Source organism: Dama dama, chromosome 25 (genome assembly GCF_033118175.1).
Source record: "Dama dama isolate Ldn47 chromosome 25, ASM3311817v1, whole genome shotgun sequence".
NCBI lineage: Eukaryota > Metazoa > Chordata > Mammalia > Artiodactyla > Cervidae > Dama > Dama dama.
In genome coordinates, this window is record NC_083705.1 from 13,217,695 (window position 1) to 13,231,965 (window position 14,271).

The window sequence follows — 14,271 nt, forward strand, 5'->3', positions numbered from 1 at the left end:
GGACAGGAGGAGGGAGAGGAGGGACGGGGGACAGGGGGAGGGAGAGGAGGGACGGGGGACAGGAGGAGGGACGGGGACAGGAGGAGGGAGAAGAGGGATGGGGACAGGGGGAGGGAGAGGAGGGACGGGGGACAGGAGGAGGGAGAGGAGGGATGGGGATGGGGGAGGGAGAGGAGGGACGGGGGACAGGAGGAGGGACAGGGGACAGGGGGAGGGAGAAGAGGGACAGGAGGAGGGAGAGGGATGGGGACAGGAGGAGGGAGAGGAGGAGGGAGAGGAGGGATGGGGATGGGGGAGGGAGAGGAGGGACGGGGGACAGGAGGAGGGACAGGGGACAGGAGGAGGGAGAGGAGGGATGGGGACAGGGGGAGGGAGAGGAGGGACAGGGGACAGGAGGAGGGAGAGGAGGGACAGGGGACAGGAGGAGGGAGAGGAGGGACGGGGGACAGGGGGAGGGACGGGGACAGGGGGAGGGAGGAGGGAGGGGGGACAGGGGACAGGAGGAGGGAGAGGAGGGACGGGGGACAGGAGGAGGGACGGGGACAGGGGGAGGGAGGAGGGAGGGGGGACAGAGGACAGGAGGAGGGAGAGGAGGGACGGGGACAGGGGGAGGGAGGGGGGACAGGGGACAGGAGGAGGGAGAGGAGGGACGGGGGACAGGAGGAGGGACGGGGACAGGGGGAGGGAGGAGGGAGGGGGGACAGGGGACAGGAGGAGGGAGAGGAGGGACGGGGGACAGGAGGAGGGACGGGGACAGGGGGAGGGAGGAGGGAGGGGGGACAGGAGGAGGGACAGGGGACAGGAGGAGGGAGAGGAGGGACGGGACAGGAGGAGGGAGAGGAGGGACGGGGACAGGGGGAGGGAGGGGAGGGACAGGAGGAGGGAGAGGAGGAACGGGGGACGGGGGAGGGAGGGGAGGGACAGGAGGAGGGAGAGGAGGAGGGAGAGGAGGGACGGGGGACAGGAGGAGGGACAGGGGACAGGGGGAGGGAGAGGAGGGACAGGGGACAGGGGGAGGGAGAGGAGGGACGGGGGACAGGAGGAGGGAGAGGAGGGACGGGGAGGGCAGGGGCAGCCTTGCATTGCCGTCTGCTGCTGCAGGACAGAAAGACAGTAATAGCCTTCTACTTGCTTCTTATGGTGGAGATAGGATTTTTTAAAAATGTAAAATACTTAATTGAGGATTTATCTACCCATTCATCATCCAGCATCCATTCAGCAAATATTTATTGAGCCCCGTACTATGTGCTGGGTGTTCCAGACATTGGTGAGGAGGAGCCTGGTCCCTGCCTGTGTGGAGTGTTGAATAGTCTAGAGAGGAGGACAGAAATTAATCAAATAATCATACAAATGAATGTCAGATAGAACCCTGACACGCGATGATGTGAGGGAACATTCTAGCAATCTGGCCTCCACAGCCACTATCCTTGGCTTAGAAACCGTGTTGTTAGTTAGTCTCGAGGCTCAATGGACAAACTTTCCCTTGGCCTTGTTGAGAGTGTGCAGTTCTAAGTGCTTGATAGACATGAGTGGCCTGAGGCTGGGATCAGGGGTCAGGTCACCCACTGTCCCTGGAGTGGCCCTTACTCTTGGAGCCTGTCCCCTCCGCCCGCCATGACCTCTTCCCTTCCCACCCCTCATCCATTCCTCTCTAGGGCCAAGCAAGTTCTGGTTCTCCGTCTCCAGGCTTATGTGTTTGCATGAGCTGCCTGCCTGGTTAACGTCCCGCTTTCCTACAAATCTTGGTGTCACTTCCCCCAGGACGCCCTCCAGGAGGCCTACCCTACTCACCCCTGCTAACCGTGCCCGTGAGGGCATGTCCGTGTACTGGGCACACTTTATCCTGCTCTCAGTCTTCCTGGGGGCTGACCTGCTTTCCCACTGGCCTCGGAGGAGAGTAGGAGATGCCCTCCAGCCCCTGCCCCGGGGACACGGCCAGCCCGGCCGCCATGAGGAGGCGTCTCTTCACAACTCCTGTGTGTGTCCCACCGCAGATGGGGTGGGAGCCAGCCGCCCGGGGCCTCTCTTGGAGGGAGGCGGGTCTCAGGAGGAGTGTGCTGGGACCCACCTCCGCCTGCGCTTGAGTTTCCCGTCTGCCTGCACGCTTGAGCCCCGGCTTGAGGTCAGACGGACCTGAGCTGGACTCAGCCGCTTATCAGCCGCAGGACACTGGACAGATATCAGTGCTTCCCCAAGCCTTGGTTTGCTCCTGTGAAATGAGCCCGGGGTCCATCCTTAAAGGCATTAAATGAGACGACACTCAGGAGCCAGGACTGAGCGTCTCACAGCGAGGGCTCGGAAGCAAGCTGGTGCCTCCTCTGCGCCTCGTGCCCCAGCACTTTATGAGACAGAGCGTGCTGGGTCCCCGTTTTACACTCAGGCAAGGTCTCTAGAGCAGCTGGTGCCTGGCCGTTCCCCCACCCCAGGCCGGAGCCTAGAGGTGGTGGCGTCCTGGGGTCAGTCCTGTGGGTCACTCTGCTTCTCCGCAGGTCCACAACGTCCACGGTGCTTTCAACGCTCTCGGGGGAGCAGACAGACTCGCCTCCAACCGTATGTACCACGCCCCCGCCCCGGGAACAGCTTTCTGCCCGAGCTCCCCAGGGCGGCCTGTCTGCTTATGCAGGTCTGCCCACTGGGTCCAGTTCTCATCTCCTCCCCTGAGTCACCTTTTCACCCGTGTGTCCTTAATCATTTCTGGAGGTCCATTTACAGGCAGACCTCGGAGATACTGTGAGTTTGGTTCCCAGTTAACCCAATGAACTGAAGATTGCAATAGAGCAGGTCACATGAATTTTTTGGTTTTCCAGTGCAGAGAAAAGTTACATTTAAAAAAAAGAAAGAAAGAAAAAAGTTACATTTACAGCCCCCAAGTGTGCAGTAGCATCATGTCTTCAAAAATAATGTAAATACCTTAGTTTAAAAATATTGCTATCACCTGACAACACTGGGTTGCCACAAACCTTCAGATTTGTTTAAAAAAAAAAAAAAAAAAAAGGCACTATTTTTGAAGCACAATAAAGCAGAGCAATAAAATGAGGTGTGCCTGTACTCGCTGCCAAACCAAGCATGGAACTGGGATAATCCAAGCAAAAGAGAACATCCCTCCATGACCCGCCCCAACAAATCAAGCTTCTCATTTCTCCGTGTCACTGGGAATCCTCGTCCGTGAGCAGAAGTCATTTTTTCCCAGCACAGATCACAGCCTGCTTTCTGATGTTTGTGCCTGTCGTATCGTAACCACAGTTGGTATACAGTTTCCCCACTGGTTATGGAGACACGGTTGGCCGTCTAGCAGCTCCACCACGCTCTGTTAAGGGACTGTCTTTTCATGGGAAACGTCTGTTTCTACCACAGTAATGCCTCTGATATTTATGGGATTTGCTTTACGTTACCGTATTGCTTCCTGACGGGGTCCATGCCCACTTGTGCCACTTTCTGATGTCTGATTATCATGGAGGGGGATGATTCTTCATATGGTGGGGTCATCATTGTGGTTCTGCGTGGGGGCAGCCCCCAAGGGGCCTTTCCGCCCTCACTTGCAGTTAGCCTGGACCCCTCAGCCACCTGATATTGGAGGAAGATCAGGCTAGGAAGGGTATGCGAGCCTGTGGCAGGTGTGGGCAGGAAGCCTTTCCTCTGTCTGGGCTGCTGATGAAAGCAGGGGAGGGACCGCCGGGGTCCACCAGGCTCTTGTTTCCTCATTTTCCAATGAGGTGGCCCAGCCCCCAGCCGCCCACCACGTGCCACTCTGCTCCACGTCCCCCTGGGGGCCCCGTGTTATCGTTCAGGTCTCAGTTCGAATGCCACCACCTCAGAGAGAGCCTCTCTGACCACCTCTGGGCAGGAGCCACCACGCCTAATGACACACGGCTCTTTGTCCCGAGCACAGACCACTGTGTCGAAGACGCTGAAGAGGGACTCTGTTGATGATCCAGCTGTGATGGTGGCATTCTGGTGGCTTTCTTTGAAAGTGTCTCTATCTTTTAGAGTGACATCATGAAAGTATACATGGAGGAACTGATGTGAGGTCTGGGATTTGCTTCCAAATAAAATGGGGGAAGAGAAGCAGTGGGATAGAGATGAAGCTGAATTGGACATGTGCTGTTCATGGCTAAAGCTGGGAGACAGGCGGGTACCTGGAGGTTCCTCCTATGGTTCCCCATGATTTGTGGTTGGATTTTTACTTGAGATGTTTAGGGGGAGGGAGGGGGCCGCCAGGGCATGGGGCGTGCCTGGATCAGCTTGGAGCTGGCCATCCCGAGGAGGGGTGCTCTAACCCATGCGGGTGTCCTCAAGTGCAGTGTCTCCAGTGGACATTTGGCAAATTATACCAAAGGCCTTAAAACTGGTCACTGCCATTGAGTCATCAGTTCTACTCATAGGAGAGCAAGCTAAGGAAAGGAGAGTATGCAAGGATTTAGGAAAGTAATGGTCATTAGATCATTGTTTATAGGCGTGGAAATGAGCCACTACATTGGTGCCTGGCCCCGGGGGCCTGGCTGAGCACATCGTACGTGGTCTTTTCTGGGAGATGCGTGCAGCCATGACGGTGATGTGTCAGAACCTCACTGGTGTTCGGGCAGCAAGAGGTCGTTGAGCCCCTTCTACGTGGCAGGCACTGCTCGAGGGGATATGGAGATGGAAGAAGCCAAGGCTGTGACCTTATGCCGTGTCTTAGACCTGTAACAGTGTCAGCGGCGTTCAGTTCTCAGAAGAAGGTTCTGTGTGATCCAATTTTATATTTATGTTTAGGGAAACACAAACATAGGTATAAATAGAAGTCTGGTAGTTTGTACGTGAGAGTACGAATCTGTGATTTTCTGGGCAGGCTGGCTTTGTGGGTGATTCTTACTTTTTTCCTTTATGGTCACCTGTGTTTTGTTCAGACTGAATAGAACTGTTACCCCTGTGATTTTCATGGGGCGTTTTTACTCTCATCCCGTCAGGTGTTTTCAGGGGCGACGGGGATTTGGAGCATGGTGTTTCAGGGGTGGTCTTGGGCCTCCTGGCTTAAAATGCAAATCCTGAGCCCCACCCCAGCCCCAGTGAGCAGAACCTTCAGGGGTGAGGCCCAGGTGTCTGCTTTTAAATTCCGGGCAGTGCTCCGGCCAGTCTCAGCACCAGCAGGGTTGAGCAGAGGGATGTTGGGGTCTTCATGGGCTTAGCCTGAGACTACAGGGCTTTTCCCAGAATTTTAGAGGAGTCAGGTCTCAAGACAGTTAAAGAAGCACTACCGTTTCCTTACTGAGATGCCGTATTGGCGGGAAGAGGCTGTGAACACCATCCACATCCCCTTCCCCATTAACAAAAGATGAGCCCGAGGACTCTGGACTGACTTAGCCAGGAGACCAGGATTAGAGCCCGCAAACCTGAATCTCTGTATTGTTTCAGCTGCATGAGCCCTGACCCGAGGTTCTAGAAGGCAGCAGTAGAGGGGTCTCTGAGCTTCTCCTCACAGCCCAGAAGGCCCAAGGGAATGTCATTTTTCCCGGATGATATTTAGCAGCTTTGGGCCAGCATTCTCTCAGCCTAGTGTTTGATTCCGGTTACCTCATGCTTATCAGAAGCTGATTCATCTCTTCTCCCATTCATGGGTCTGAGCAGCCAGCTTTCCATCCGCTCATTCATTCGGTAGGCATTTGCCACTGTCCACTTTGTACCAGGCCCCGCGCAGGGTTCTAGGGACACCGAGATGAGCAAGGCTCAGTCCCTGCCCTCCACAGCCTCGCTCGTCCAGCAGGGATGGCGTAAGAGTCTCCGTGGAACAGGACACAGGGCCAGATGGCGGAAGAACTCATCTCTCGTTAATTGAAAATAGGGAAAGAAATTAATCAGTAATCTGTAAATGCCATTCTTCTGGTTGGGCTTTTTCTTTTTTAAAATCTTGAACCCATTTCGTTTCAAAAGTAACAAGTATTCAAACCAGACAAGAACATGTGCAGTGAAATGTGATTTTTATCAAATCCTGCCTCCCCTGCCCCAAGGGTAAAAATAAAACTGCTCATAGTTTCTTGGGTATCTTCTCAGAAGACTCTGCTGTGTGTTCACGCGTGTAGAGGAGTAAGTCCTCCTGTTCTTTTTGCGTCCCCGTCCTCCCTTGGAGTCTTCTCACTTAACACTAACCCCCTGGAGAGTGGCCTTTCCCGGCACCTCCTCCTCAGCAGTTGGCCTTTGGTGGACATTTGAACTGTTCCAGAGGCTACTACCTATGTCCAGTGCAGGGGCGAAGATCCTGACACGTGGAGTCTTCCCACTGCTGGTGCCCAGAGGGAGAAATGAGCAGGGGTGGTTTGGTGGTGAAATCGTGCAGTCCCCTCTCACCCCTTCTCCTGCCCCCCACCCCATCTCGGCACAGTACCAAGCGGGTTTAGGGTTGAGATGATGTAAGAAGACCTGCTGGCCGGGCACGACCCATCACCCTGCCTCACGCTGCTGTGTCTTTCCCACAGCCCTCGCCTCCCACGACTACATCTTGAAGATCGTGCCCACAGTTTACGAAGACAAGAGTGGCAAGCAGCAGTATTCCTACCAGTACACAGTGGCCAACAAGGTAATTGCGCCCTCTGCTGGCCAAAAGCAGAGGTGACACGTGTCCCGGCACGATTTCCTCTCATTCCTTTCAAGGGGCCTTTCCTGAAGGGGTCGTGTGCCCTGGGCAAAGAAGGGAGACAAATCTCAGAGTCAGGGGGAGGAAATCAAACTGGGAGATAGGGAGTGATCTGGTTGAGAAAGGGTAGGCAGGTAGCCTCTCCCAAAGGCCTAGGGTTTGCAAGCATCACAGCCGTATATCTGGCTCTGGTCCTTCAGACATGGGACCTGATTGGTTAGCACACAGCAGATACGCTGGCTCGTGGGGCACAAGGTCTTTATCCAAAATCGTGAGGCTCTTGAATTGCACCAGATGGCCGTTGGTTAACGGGTATGTCCCAGGACCCCAACACCCGGTGTCATGGGGGAGTGGGCGGGCCTTGGGGAGAAGCAGAGATCAGTCAGAGCCCTCAGAAGAGTCATTGACAGTGGTTTCAAGCCAAGGCAGCCTCAGCTTCCCCGGAGGTGACCCTGCCAGGGGACATGCGTGCTTGAAGCCCATTGGTTGACGTATCCCCAAAGACCCCTTTACACTAGGTACCTCCTTTTTTTTTTTTTCTTTTTTCTGTTCCAGGACTGCCCAAACCTCTTAAAGTGATACAGTGTTTGGCGCTAATAATAATAAGAGTGAAAGTATTAGTCACTCAGTCATGTCAGACTCTTTGAGACCCCATGGACTGTAACCCACCTGGCTCCTCTGTCCATGGGATTCTCCAGACAAGAATACTGGAGTGGGTAGCCATTCCCTTCTCCAGAGGATCTTCCTGACCCAGGGATTGAACCTGGGTCTCCCACAGTGCATGTGGAGTCTTTACTATCCGAGCCACCAGGGACGCCCCAGTAGTGAGTAGTAGCTATCGTTTGTGGAGAATTAGCACGGGCTGGACATCATGCTCAGCTTTCTACTCCACCGTCTTTTTCAGTCATCGCAACAGCTCTGAGGTTGGGCCTGTTATTGTCCCCATTTTGCAGATTTGGCCACTGAGGCACTGAGAGGAGGTCCTGGAGCTATAAAGTGGATGAATGGGAATTAGAACCAACTTCTCCAGCTCCAGAACCTGGCCTCTCGATCACATCACTAGCTCAGTCTGAACAGGGGGCCTCTGAGTCTGCCAGGCTGGGAGCTACTCTTTCTTGGGTGGCTTGGGGTCCCTCTGCTTGGCTCCACCTACACTGATGTGCTGGTGTAACTCTCTGGGGCAGAGGCATCCTGTTTCTTGGCGGGCATCTCGCTGGAACCCTCAAGTGCTGACAGCATCTAACAGATGGGCAAGGCGGATGCAATCTGAGCAGAAAGAGTGTGGACTGTGGCACAAACTTCCAGCTCAAAGCCAGCTCAGCCACTCACTCGGGACAAATCACATAACAACTCCGTGCCTCAGTGTACTCATGTGTAAAATGGCTCAGAAGATCACTGTCAAATGAGGCAGTGTTTTTAAAACCACTGAGCCCACAAAGAAGGCTTTGGCAAATGGTACCTACTGCTGCTCTGTTTTATTATTTTCCTCTGTACCTCAGCTCTGGGCCATGACCCAGACAGTCACCCTGCCCCATCAACTCTCCCAGGAGAAAGCTGATCTTGTTTTGCCCAAGGCTTCTTCCCCTGAGGCTTTGGCAAGGGCCCAAAGGGCCAGGACTGCGTGTTCAGCTCTCTCTGCAGCCTCAGCCCCATCTGCCCTGTGAGCGAGGGGGGCTGCACCCACGGGGACTGGTGGCAAAGAAGGCAGGTTTCAAGGTTGTCCCTGGAGAACTGCAGAGCTTGGTCCTTAGCGTTTGGGGCTGGGGCTTTAGTTTGGTTTCCAGTTGCTGTGGATGAACGAGAGTCACCCGAGGTTCTCAGCATCCTGAAGTGGATGCAGTTAATTCAGCCCCTTGGTATCCTTGGAGTCCCAGCCGGTGCCTTCTCCAGGAGTCTGGTGGTGGGCTTTGCCCTCTGGCTTTCCAGTTGGGTGTGTTTCTTCTTTGAAGAAGCCCCCTCCCCACATCTCTCTCTCACACACAGTCCTCAGGAGGTCATGTGTGGCTTAGCCTGTCCCCTCCTCGCCAAGCCCCTGGGAGATCGGCCATTCACTGACGGGCCGCTCAGCACTCTGAGTCCCTCAGTCACGGCACTTGTAGCGCTGCAGTGTGGCAGATACTGTTATATCTGCCTCCTTCTCCAGACTGTGGGCCCCCCTGGGGAGGGGGCAAGGTGTTCTCACCTGAGGTCCCCAGCACCCAGCGCGGGGCCAGCACACAGGAGAGATGCTTGGTGAACAGTCACTGGATAAACTGATGGATTCTGCCTGGCCCAGGAGCTGTAGGGGGAAGTAGGCCTTCACTCAGACTGGACCCACGTCACAGTGGTCCTTCAACAACTCTGCTTTCAGACTCCTCTATTTTGATTCTGGTGCTGCTTCCAAGATCATACCATCCATTTCCAAGCAGCCAAAGGGGTCCCAAATGCCCCCAGCGAGTGGTGGCCCTCCGGATGCTGATGGCAGAGCTTTGGGAGATAGCGTGTGAGAGGAGGGGTCCATGGAGCCTGGCTCTGCAGGGAGGAGTGGGTTGCCGGGGCCCCTCTGCAGGGAGGAGTGGGTTGCCGGGGCCCCTCTGCAGCCCACTCCCACATCCCCCGTGAGACACGGTTGGAGTCTGAGTCTTGCATCCCCCTCACTCTCTCCCCTTCCGCCCCAGGAGTACGTCGCCTACAGCCACACAGGCCGCATCATCCCGGCCATCTGGTTCCGCTACGACCTCAGCCCCATCACGGTCAAGTACACGGAAAGACGGCAGCCTCTGTACCGGTTCATCACCACGGTGAGTGGGCGGTCGCCGCCTCCAAGAAGCAGGACGCAGCCCGCAGGGTGGGGCGCTCAGCCTGTCCACAGGAGAGTGTTCAGAAACGTCGACAGACGTGCATCAATATCAATGGCGTTTCATCAAGAAAGTCTTTTCCAGAGGGGAATGCCACTCATTCGTTTCCATCCCTTAAGCAGTTCCCTCTTTAGCTGTTCCTGTTCCCAATTTACTCCAGTGTTTTTCATTGTGGCGGAGATTGTTCTTAGCAGAGATTATCCTTTTCTGTGTAAGTTTTACAGTGAAGATTTCACTCATTTTTTTTCAATGCTAGCTGCTGATATTGTCAGGTTTTTTTTTTTCTTTCTTTCCTTCCACCTCTTCTCTTTTTTTCTTTTTTGTCATTGTCTCCACTAAGTCCAGTTTTCTGTGGGGCAGCTTCAAGCTAATGTCAGCTTTCCTTGGTACTGACTATTTCTGTCAACTGTTCTATGCTGACTTCCCATTCAAAGTGTCCTTGGGGTCAGAACAGCGGGGTCACAGTGCCCTGCCCCAGCCAGGAGGCCTTGAGAAGTTTAGTAACCCAGAGGCGGTGGAGGTGGACGAGATGGGGTGATTCTCCCTCCTTCTTAGATTGGAAACTGCCTTTCTACCTCTTTGTACTTTTAATAATGAGAGAATTTTAAAATAAGAGAGTTAGGTGTCCAGTCTTGGCTCTGTCACTTCCTGCTCTGACTTGGCTGTATTAGGACTCTGTTATTAATCCAAAAGAGATGGGACCCCACAATGTGCTGGCTTGAATGATACATGGGCTTCAGGTATGGTTAGATCCAGGTACAAGTGACTGAAAAAGGTCTCTCATCGTCCTGCTCTCCTCAGTACTGGTTTCATTTTCAAATAGAATTTGCCAGTGGAAAGTGCCTCTTCCTCAGTAATTCTGCCCCAAGTACTGGATAGAATAGCATTGTCATTGTCCTGGCTCGGGTCCCATGCCGTCCTTGTGGCCTGGAAAATGAATGGTGTGCTCCAGTTGGCCAGCCCCACCCAGACTGCAGGGACAAAGATTGCGATGGAGTGCGGTTCCCCAGGAGAAAAATCAGAGGCCAGTTACTAGAAGAGGCAGAACTGGATGCTAGGAGGCCAAAAGGCCAGATGGCCGCTACAGGGTCTCTATCTCATACTCTATGAAACAAGAATAACAATCCCCGCTCTTCCTACCTCCCACAGCCTTGTGGGACTCAAAGCAGATCATGAAGGGGCTGCTCTGCAGTTATAAAAAGCCATGTGGATACAAAGGATGTCAAAAGTTTGGTGCTTATATGAGCCTCAAAATAGCCTTTTGCTGTTCTCTGACTCCATAAAAATTTGAAACTTCTCATCAGCCAAGGGTACTTAACATAAAACTAAAATACCAGACACAGATTGGGAGAAGATATTTGCCCACATACAAGAAAGATGTGGGGCTTCCTGAGTAGATCAGTTGGTAGAAAATCCGCCTGCCATGCAGGAGACCCCAGATCCACTCCTGGGTCAGCAGGTTCCCCTGGAGAAGGGACAGGCTCCCCACTCCTGTATTCTTGGGTTTCCTTGGTGGCTCAGACAGTAAAGAATCCGCCTGCAATGGGGCAGACTTGGGTTTGATCTTTGAGTTGGGAAGATCCCCTGGAGGAGGGCGTGGCAACCACCCCAGTATTCTTGCCTGGAGAATCCCCATGGACAGAGGAGCCTGGCAGACTACAGTCCATAGAGTCACAAAGAGTCGGACAGGACTGAGCTACTAAGCACAGCACAGGAAAGAGGTATGCTTCAGAATTTATATGGCAAAAAATTCCTACACGGAATTCCCTGGTGGTCCAGTGGTTAGGCATTCATTCACAGCTGTGGGCCCAGGTTCAATCCCTGATTGGGGAACTAGGATCCTGAAAGCCACGGGGTGTGGCCAGAAAAGATGAAATTCCTACAGATCAATAAGACAAAGTTAAATCATCAAAAAGAAAATAGGTGAGGACTTGACCGCTGACAGCAGAGACCACACTGACAATGGAAAGATGAAGAGGTTCACTAGAAACCAGAGGAATGAGATTCAAAACAGCAAGACCCAACCATATCCTATCAGACTGGTAGAAGGATAGACCTGCCCTGTAAAGACTGGGAGGATGCGAAGCAGGAGGACCCATGTATATTCTCTGATGTGAATGGGCTCAGCCACTTTGGATGGAGATGCACTAACCCTTTGGCTCCAAATTAGGGAATTTGAGCAAGTGATTCTACCCAAGGCCCCACAGGGTAGCAGCCCAAGTAGGTCGTGACACTGATTCTCGGCCAGTACTCCTCCTGCAAGCCCAGAATAGGACAGAAGCGAGGACACAAGTTCACCTCTATGCAGACGTGGTCTGCATCTCAGAGGCCCTGGGGTCTACAGCCTCCACAGAGGTGGAGAAACGAGCGTGTCCACACCTCACCGTGGGGTCAAGGAGGCTCTTCTGGCCCGCTTTCTGTTTGCTCCTGCATTCCTGACAACTGAGGCTCTGAGTGTTGAAATTTCTTGCCAAGTGGCTGAGAAGTGAAGTGACTTCATTTATTTGCTAAATAATATTTGCTAGACTTTACCATGCACCAGGCCCTGTGCTGGGCAGCAGGAATAGTGAACTAGACAGAGTCTCTGACCTCAGCTCGCTTCCTAGCAGGTCAGGGAGATGGCTGAGCGCGCAGAGCTGCAGTCCGGGTCGGCCGGGGCTCTGACGTGCACGAGGCACCCCAGTGACAAAGACTCTCCTCTGTTTGGAGAGTTCAGAGAAGGACACCCCGGGACGGGTCTCGCAGAGTGAGGAGGCATTTTCTAGGCTGGTGAGCAAAGCAGAGAGAGTCTCAGCAAAGGGAATAGTGTGCGCACACAGCGTGTCTTGCGAAGGCCTTGTGGCTTCTTTTGATGGGGAAGGACTTCTGAGAGCTGGAGGTCCCCAGACCCCCAAGGCACAGGCCTGTCCTGCATCACCGGGAGGCGCTCCTCCACCCCTGCCCCGCCCACCTCCACCTGAACGGGGACCATTCCGCAGGGTACCTCCTGACATCGGTAGCATGCTGGGTTTTCTGCGGGCCCGTGCTGCCATCTTGGTTGCCACGGCAACCATGGGGTCAGTCCTGCGCGAGCCCGCCGGCTGTCCCTGGCAGATGGCGTCATTGTGGAGCTTCAAAGGCCCCTGTCACCGGGCGGCAGATGCAGGATGACGCTCACAGGCAGACACAGGCACAGACCCCCGGCAGCCCTCGCGGGCAGGGTGGGGCTGAGAGGGAAGTGGGGGCACCTGCTGTGCCTTCTCTGTCTCTCTTTATAAAATCAGACACTTGTGTGCGAAGCCCTCGAGCCCCCAAAGGGGGGCCTCTGCAAATAGCGCCTCAGAAGGGCTGCTGAAGAGGGGGCTTAAGCCAGGATGTCGTCATGTGGCGGCTGTGTGGGGGCAGCTGTGGGTGGGTGGGAATGAGGGGTGGGTGCAGTCCAGGGCGGGAGAGCGGGTGTGGAGGGGAGAGGCAGGCAGAGCCTGCCCGAAGCATTCTAAGTAACAGAGACCTGGCTTATTTGGGGCTGCCCCTCCAGGCTCAAACCGTCTGCAAAGGACCTGTTCATCCCTAGCCTGAGCAGAGGAGGCATCCTCCTTCCGGAATTCTTCACCAGGCTCCTCTCTCTGGATACCCAGAGAACCTTGCTCAGACCTCCACCTTGTGTTGTTCCAGAAAATTCCACCACTGAGGGAATAAACAGATGGTGTTTAACAGCATGCAAGCGATCCCCTTTAGAGTGCCCCCTCCCACATGCGCACATTTGTTCCCTACCCCGCCACTTGCCAAAGCCCCTTTTGGGAGATGGCCTTCAAGTGGGCAGTGGTGACAGATCGGATGGCTTGGAGGTGTCACGTTGCTTTCCTTGTGTGTTTTATTCTATTTGGGGGGAACAACCAGAAGTCACCAAGTATATACCAAATTGGGTCAGTATGGCCGTGAGTTTTTGTCCACTAGAAAGAAGCAGCTGTGATGACATGTCCCTGTTGGCCAGCAGGGATGGCTGAGTTAGGTAGCATCCCTGACCTCGCGATGCTCCTTGCCAGTGAAATAATCCCCCAGTCTTTTGATTGTAGTTCATAGCTGCCAGGCCTGATTATGAGGAGTTCCAGGTCTAATTCACCTCTTTGTTACCCACATCTAGCACGGGACTTGGCCTGGCTATAGGTGCTCAGAAATATACAAGGGACAGCTGCTTAAAGAAGTGATCATAGAGCTGCACTTAGTAAGCAGCTACTGGGTACCAGGTAATTTTACAGTCATCTCCTTTAATCCTACGAGGAGCCCTCCAAGGTGGATGGTATCATTCCTGTTTTATATGGAAATTAACTGAGGCCCAGAGAGGTAAAGAAACTCTTCTAAGATTACACAGCCAGGATATGGCAAGGCCAGGACTTTGTCCTCCAAAACATGCCTCTGCCATACCCTTCCCCACCAGCTTGGGAACCTTCAGTTTCCAAAACAGACTCCCAAGGATGTTCCAGCTACAGAACCCCCAGAAGCCACAGAGCCCTTAACAAGACACCAGGATCATCTGATATAGTGACTTCTATGTTGGGAATCAAGAAGAAATATTATAGCAGGAAACAAGGCAATATTACGAGCATGTGCGGTAAAGTCATGGTCATGCCCGTGCAGACATAAGAAAACAGGCAGACTGTCCGTCTGAGACTGGTCAGCTGGCGATGTGCAGGTTTTCCATCCTTTATCTGATTACTTTTCACTCATCTGTTGGGCATCTGCAAGGATTTTTCCATTGACACAAGGCTGTGGGTGCCTGGGGTGGGGGGCACATGGGATGGTTAAAAGGATAGAAACTGAGAGGAGATAACACTGAGGAGGTTTTCC

At 53.9% G+C, this 14,271-nt stretch overlaps 1 protein-coding gene across 1 annotated transcript in view; it reads left to right on the forward strand.

Moving 5' to 3' along the window:
• Nucleotides 1-14,271, forward strand: part of ERGIC1 (endoplasmic reticulum-golgi intermediate compartment 1) — a 113,499-nt gene that overhangs the window by 91,283 nt on the left and 7,945 nt on the right. The window contains exons 7-9 of the mRNA XM_061129483.1: nt 2,490-2,550; nt 6,450-6,550; nt 9,265-9,387. Of these exons, the coding sequence (XP_060985466.1) occupies nt 2,490-2,550; nt 6,450-6,550; nt 9,265-9,387 (285 nt within the window). The remainder of the gene's footprint in view (nt 1-2,489; nt 2,551-6,449; nt 6,551-9,264; nt 9,388-14,271) is intronic.